Raw genomic sequence first — 7,910 nt, forward strand, 5'->3', positions numbered from 1 at the left:
TTAATATTTCCTAGGGTTGAGTCTAGGGTTGCATTCATAATTTTTATAAGGATTCATTCATTCATTTGTAATCATAATCTTTTGTGCATCAATACACTTCACCAATTGTTTGAGCAAATCTATCTTGTTTAATCTCCATTTGCGATAGGTGTTTTGCTTGCAAGTGATTCATGGTCTTGTGGAGTTAATAGATAATTCCAACACTTGCATCACTACTCCTTATTCCTTTTTTCTTTCTACCATTGTCACTTGCAAGTCTACCACACACTATCATTAAAGTGAGAATATTACTTAGCATAACATATTTTTATTGAAATGCCCTTGAAGAGAATTGCATGAAAACTAATTATTCCTACCAATTGACTATACATCACTTTGTCTAGTTTTATTATTTATTACTCATATATCTTAAAAACAATTTAAAAAAATTAAAAATAATATTAATAAAATATTAAAAAAACACAAAAAATTAAGAAAAAAATTAAGAAAAGAAAAGAAAAAAAAGAATATTAATTCAAAATATAGTTTAAGTAGAGGACTTTGCCCAAGGAGATCTTTTGCCAAACTTGGCTAGGTTCACTATTTACACTTAAATCCCTTCCTATGGGATCTAAGAGGGGTTTGATTGAAATTCATCTTGTCATGGAGCACAATGCAACACTGTACGACTATTGATTGAATTTAATCAAACTTTAAAGAATTTGTTGTAGATTCTAGACTATATTTTTTCAAATTGACCTAGAAATGAAACTCACCATTCTATTAATACCCTTTAACAAAAATATTTAATACAACATTTATTTTATAATAAAATTATAATTATTAAAATTTTTGACAAATACTACTTAAAATTTTCTTGTTCTTCCCCTTACAAATATATTCATATGGAAGACCAATAAAAGACCATTTCATAAGAGTTGATTCTAATACTTCTTCAACTAAATCTATGTAAAATTCATGGACTCTAGTTGCACACAAATTACCTATTTCTATTAAACTTTCCACAAAAAGCTACAAGGGACATCCAAACATTTTTATGAGTTTGTTTGCTTTCTTTTACTTTTTTATCAAGATCATTTGCTTCATAAACATATACTTTTATTTTTATTTAAAATATCTTTTATTTATTTTTAAAAATATATATATTTTAAAATTAATTTTAAACATAATTTTTTCATATTAAGATGATGGTATTTTTTTTTATTATGTCTTTCATGAAGATTCAAATAATTGGATCTGACACTTGGTAGTCTTGATAGATGTGATCCCCTCCTTAAAAACACCTTAATCATATAACACCTAGTTTATCCTTGAACGCTAAAAATCTTCCATTCTATTCTATTCTTGAAATTTACATAAGATTTGACACTTAGACTACTTTGATAGATAAGACTCCCCTTGTAAATCACCTTATTCAAATTATTGAAATGACACTCTCAACACTTGGTAACCTTGATAGATGTGATCCCCTCCTTAAAAGCTCTTTAACTAAACAACACCTTCTAATTTATCCTTAAAGCTAAAAATCTTCCATTCTATTATATTCTTGAAATGCATGTAAGATTCGACACTCTGATAGATAAGACTCCCCTCCTCAAAGCACCTTAATCAAAGAATGCCTTCTATTTTAGATATATACTTACCATAATCGACTTTAGATATATACTTATCATAATCGACTTGTTTGAAAAAAACTAGGAAAACATAGAACAACTGTATTGCAATTCAAGCAATTGCAATGAAAAACTATAGCCATAAGGCACGGAGCGCTGTCAGATCTTGAAGCCCAACGAAGCTAACTACAGACCCCACACTTTACCACATTTCACCACATTTTCCAGACCAGACCAGGCTTTTCGGGCGATCCATTCCTCTCACCAGTTGAATTCCAAGCTTCAACTTTTGGTGAAGCGTGGCCAATCTTCACCGGCTTTGAATGCACTGCACCACCAGTCTTAATTAATGAATAAACCAGACGATACTCCATTTCTTCACTTGCTTAGCTTCGCATTCAATTCACTTTGCCCCTCTATAAAAAGCTAGGGTTACTATCAAATCCCCCAAAAGGAAACCAATTCCAACACAATGGCCAAACATTCCATCAAAATCCTCCGCATTCTCCCCCTTTTGCTAACCATATACATTTCCTCCGCTTCAGACCCTAGCCCCCTCCAAGACCTGTGCGTTGCAAACCCTAGCAAACCCTCAGGCCTGGCAATAAATGGAGTGCCCTGCAAAGATCCGGCAAAGACAGTCGCCCGAGATTTCAAAAGCTCGCTGCTTGCGAAGGCCGGAAACACATCGAATTCATTGGGATCGGCTCTCACAATCGCCACAGCCTCATCTTTTCCGGGCCTGAATACGCAGGGTTTGTCCTTCGCCAGAATCGATTACAGCAAAGGAGGAATTGTGCAGCCGCATTTCCACCCTAGGGCTTCTGAGGTTTTGTATGTGATGAAGGGCACCCTGGTTGCCGGATTTATGGATACGCAGAATCGTCTGTTCGAAGAGACTGTGAAGGAAGGGGAATTGTTCGTTTTTCCGCAGGGAATGGTGCATTTTATTCAGAATTTAGGGGATGGACCGGCCGTGAGCTTGTCGAGCTTGAATAGCCAGAATCCCGGGGCTGTACTCCTTGCTAAAACTCTGTTCGCATCGAAGCCTACTGTTCCTGATACTGTTCTGGCCAAGGCCTTTAAGATTTCCCTGCATGAAGTGCATTCTATACAGATCGGGCTCTCTCGTCCATGATACCTGTTTCAGTTTGCTGTTTGTATACATCGTATATATTATTATGTATAATAAAATGCAATCTACACGTATACATAATATGAAATCTACACATAATTATTTTTAAGTGTACTTTGTTTTGATAGCACAAAAATTAGAATAGATTTTTTTATTGTGGGATTTAAGTGAGTTCTTTAAGTCAAAGTTTAGAGTGTGGTGTTTAAGTCGAAATGATTGTTTCAAGTATAAAATAACAATGGGATGGAACATTGAGAACTCTAAAAAAAATAATATCTAGATAATAAGAAAGGAATATGTATTGACCTTAAAATAAATATCTCGAATCATCATTATAAAAAGATTGTTATATTTTTGTATGGAGGATTTTATATCATTCACAAGATCCTTTTTGTTATCATATAATTCTTACATTTTAAGTGTACTCTTAGAGCTCACAAATTAGAATAAATTTCTTTTGTTTGGGATATTAGATGAGTCACTAAGTCATTTAAGTAAGTCAAAGTTTAGAGTGTGTTTGTTTATGTCAAAATGATGTTTCCAAGTGCAATATAACAATGGGAGGGGACATGCTGTAGGTTCTGCACAGCTCAATGTTGACTCTCTCCCTCTTGTGGAAACACATTGGGGTGGATAAGGATGCGGCCAGGGAGCTTTACAAATTCTTCTTTGATGACTGGAACAAAGTCATTGAGATGATTGGGGTTTGCAGTCTTTTTTCTGATCTTTTTCTATGGTTAGGGTTGTTCCCTGTGTTTTGTTGTTGAACTCTTCGATGGCTTTTTATTTTTGAAAAGACTGTTGTTAGTGTTGTTTCTAGTGTTGTTATGGTGCTATTGATAGTTATTACTATGTAAAGGGTCAACGCACTGGTTTCCATTGCTTTTTCAATTAAAAACAATGGGAAGGGACATTGAGAACTCGAGAAAAAACTAATGTTTGGATGGTATGAAAAAAAGTATAAACTGATTAGAGATAATTGCATGGAAGACATCGCTAGCTAGTTTGAGTTGAAACCATTTTCAAGAAGTGGACTATTAAGACATAGATGTTGGAAATAAATATTTCGAATCATATGAGGATTTTATATCATTCAAAAGATCTTTTTTTGCTACCATATAATTCTCACCTTTTAGAATTCTACTCTCTAACTTGATAGAGCCAAACAATATGTGAGCAAGAGTAACCAAATTTATATTACTATTTAATGGTGAAAATTGCATTGCTTACATTTTTTTCTTTTCATTTTTTGTTTCATTGAGTTTTATTTGTTTCTACCTATAAGAGAATTATGTATATTGAGTTGAGAAAATTGCATGAGAAACAAGGTGGCTAGTTTGGGTTGAACATTATGCATTAGGTGAATTGTTATGACACATACATTCAAAATAAATATCTTAAATTATTATAAAGAGATTGTTTTTTCTTTGAGAATTTTATATCATTCACAAGATTACTTTTGTTACCTTATAATTCTCATCTTTTAGAATTCCACTCTCTAACCTAGTAGAACCAAACAATATGAGCAAAGAGCAATCAAATTTATATAATTTTCTAATGACGAAAATTGCACTGCTTAATTTTTGTCTTTCTTTTGTGGTTCTCGAGTTTTATTTGTTTCCACTTCTATTGATTTTGAGAGGTTAGGCTCCATATTTTGACTCACTTATTTCTTTCCCTAAGTTTGGCACAATTGCATAAGTGACCTTTATATTTTTTATATTTAGGTTTAATTTTAGCACAAACTTTATCATTTTGACTTGATTGTTGTATAGTGATTAAACATAGACAATATTTTATTTATGATATTTAGAGTTGTGTTTAGAAAGGTAATCCTACTTTATTTTGTATATCTTATATTAAAGATAGTATATCAAAATTACTCACAATCCTAAGTTTATATCTAGATAAAACATAAACCATGTAGGGTCTAAGAAAAGACAACATATGATCATGTTGCAAGGTCAAGTTACAGTTTCAATTTGCCTTATGGAAAGTAAAAAGATAAAGAAATTTGACAACTAATATGTCTATAATAGTTTGCAGTATTATGTACACGGGTAAGTGCACCAAGATGGTGAACAAAAAGGGGGTATAAGTTGCCATTTTTTATTTTTATTTTTAAATTTTTGAAATCAACTAAACTTGAACTTGGAGGAGCAATTTGGGACTCATCCACTCAAAATTTGAAGATACCAAAAGAACGAAGAATTGTAGTACTTTGAATTTAGTTTCCAAACTACTAAAGTTTTTAAAAAATGGATAAAATTAAGGGGGTCAAATCTTTCGCGCACACAAAAGTGTTCTTGTTTTTTCAAGCAAAACATAACATAGTGTTTGGTATGTGTGTCAAAAAAGTTATAGTTGCATTCATTATTTTGAAAATCCCTTTGGTAGAAAGATATTTAAGAGTGAGTACTAGAAGTTGTGTATTTTTTTGTAATTTTTTGTTGAGTTTTTTTTTATGATTTTTTGAAGTGGACACATCCAAAAAATTAGTTACTTATTTGTGTGCATCACATAACTTGCACCAAAATAATTGAAAATTCATTTTTATTTTAAGTGTAAATAATGAAGTGTAGAACAATAATATATATTTTTTTCAAATTTGGACAAGTAGTTAAAAAGTTATTAAAAAAACGGTACACATGTCTCTGATAACTCTAGAGACATTGATAAAAGAAATAAAAAATTAATATGTTAATGTTGTTTAAATAAAAAAAAATTACATGGTTAGAAAGCTTTGTGTGAAATTATGGTGGCAATTTTACAAATACCCACTTAATAATGTGTAAACCCGATGATGGGGAAGTTGAGAACTAGATTTGAAGAAAACACATAAAAATGAGGGAAATGAAGCTCCCAAGCCTAGTTACAAGTGTATATGGTGAAAATGGATAACAATAATAACGATATTGAAAGGCTAAATGAATTCAACCACAAAACCCTAGCCTAACAACAACAAAGATCCACCATAACATATGAAGATTACCTAAGACAATGCAAATCAAATGAAATCACAAAGATTATACCATCACATGTCCAATAGGGTTTGGATCTCCATTCTTCCTATCTCCATTGATCTTGCTTGATATATTTGCTCTCAGATTTTATATGCACAAGAGCTCAACAAAGAACGGAATGTGGTTGCAAGTAGGATTGTAGTGTAGTCAATTGATCAAGTAGTTAGCTCATTAGGGTTTGATAATGGAGGAAGCATCTCCTTATATAGAAGACACAATATGAAATGGAGGGATAAGATTGAGAGGTGTAAAAGGAGGTCAGCTATGATTAGAGGGTAGGTAAAAGAAATAATAAAATAATGAGAGGGGTAGGTATTGTATGAATTAAGAGATGAATGACATGTGTCATAGGTAGAAAAGGCTAATGAATTAATTAAATAAATAAAGATTTATTTAATTAATAGAAGAAATGAGATAATTAAATAAATAAGATATTTATTTAATTTAGGAAAATGATAATTTAAATAAATAAATGTATTTATTTAAATGAGAAATAAGGCTAGAAGAGGATAAATGAATTAATTAAATAAATAAAGATTTATTTAATTAATAGAAGAATTAGGCTTAGATAATTAAATAAATAAAATATTTATTTAATTAGACTGGACAATTTTAGGTGTCTACAACAAGTATTAACGTGTACGTGTAAAAACCCGTTTGCAGTTTTAATTCAAAAAAATAATATGGCTTTTATTTGTTTAAAACCCAATCAAACTTTTATTTATTAAAAACCTAACCAGGTTTATATATGTTAGCAAGTTCCCATACACGTTATGTTCACTTAAAGTCATACATGTATATATATGTATATGTATACATATATGCATATTACGTGTATGCATATATGTTTTATTTATATGTATATATAGTATACATATGTAGATATGTATAATCTATATATATATACCTAAATATATATCTAATAAATTTCCCCACCCCACACCATTAGAGACATTGCCAAACTTAAAAAGCTGAAGTTTCTCCCTACAGATCTTGGAATCTCTCTCTTCCCCACCTCTCTCCATCTCCCCCCTACTCTCTCTCTCTCTCACCATTGGAGTCATTAGAGCCATTGGGGTCAAAATTGGGTTTATAGTTCCAAAGTGGATTAACAAGACAAATATTGAAGATGTCAAAACAGTATATGGTAGCCAATACAAAGTAGAGTTTCCCAATATTGTTATAATTCTCCCTTTACACCCCAAGAAGGTGGAATGGGTGAAGGACGAACTTTCTCACATTCATCCATAAGTCATTTTGTTTATGTCCAAAATTAAGACTCATCATTCATGAAGATGTTTGAAATCAAAATCCCCAATTGAATGAAGTCTTTGTGTCCCTGGAAATAACATTTTAAAATGTGAAGAATGGGGGAAGTGAATCATTTAGTCTCCATTTATTGGTTTCCTTGAGGGAAAGTAATGTACGGGACAACAAGTGGAATCAAGGGATACTTGACTGCACTCCCTCAATATTGGGTGAATGTTTTCTCTCTTATGAGGAGTTTGGTAGGGGATACTCCTTTTGTTAGTTCATATTGCTTCAGGTACCTCCTTGTTAATATTCTCTCTTATATGCACAATTAAGAAAAATTAGGGAAGAAATTCAAGCCAAGATGAGGATAGGAGAAGTCATGTTATGTGAACCTTAAAATGCCTATTGCGTGGTAATTAAATCTTGCATTATACTTCATAATACACTCATGCCTTGACAAATCAAGTTATCTAGATTTCTTAGGAGTGGAATATATGTTTAATGGTACTTGTACTCCGCATGTAGTTGAAAATACTAATAGTAATTTTTGGGATCCATAATAAGTAGTTGCAAAGACAAACTTGTGTCTGCTTCTAGGGGCAAGTGAGACAAGATAATAAGAGACAATTCATGGGCTATAGAAGGGATTGCCACACTATCACCTAATTACATGAAAGCAAATGCCAGTTGATTTGAAGATGGGTATTCCCAAACTAAACACCTTGATGCTCCATTTCTTGCAATTTCTTGTCCCAATAGAGAAGATCACGTTGTAGTCTCTACAAGAGGAACATGAATGAATTCAAGAGTTATTCAGAAAAAATTTGATAACTTATGTCAAATGTGCTTGGCATATTAACCCTTCAAATCCTCTAATACCATTAT

The 7,910-nt window shown here is 31.9% G+C and overlaps 1 protein-coding gene across 1 annotated transcript; it reads left to right on the forward strand.

The window, feature by feature from the left end:
• The first annotated feature begins 1,721 nt into the window (after positions 1 to 1,721).
• Positions 1,722 to 2,857, forward strand: LOC131053086 (germin-like protein subfamily 2 member 1). Its single transcript, XM_057987692.2, has one exon. The coding sequence runs from the start codon at positions 2,086 to 2,088 to the stop codon at positions 2,749 to 2,751; it is 666 nt and encodes a 221-aa protein (XP_057843675.2). The 5' UTR covers positions 1,722 to 2,085; the 3' UTR covers positions 2,752 to 2,857.
• The last annotated feature ends 5,053 nt before the right edge of the window (positions 2,858 to 7,910 follow it).

The sequence above is a fragment of the Cryptomeria japonica genome, chromosome 1 (genome assembly GCF_030272615.1).
Source record: "Cryptomeria japonica chromosome 1, Sugi_1.0, whole genome shotgun sequence".
NCBI lineage: Eukaryota > Viridiplantae > Streptophyta > Pinopsida > Cupressales > Cupressaceae > Cryptomeria > Cryptomeria japonica.

Coding starts and splice junctions, on each gene's coding strand:
- LOC131053086 (XM_057987692.2), top strand. CDS start 2,086: ATGGCCAAACATTCCATCAAAATCCTCCGCATTCTCCCCCTTTTGCTA.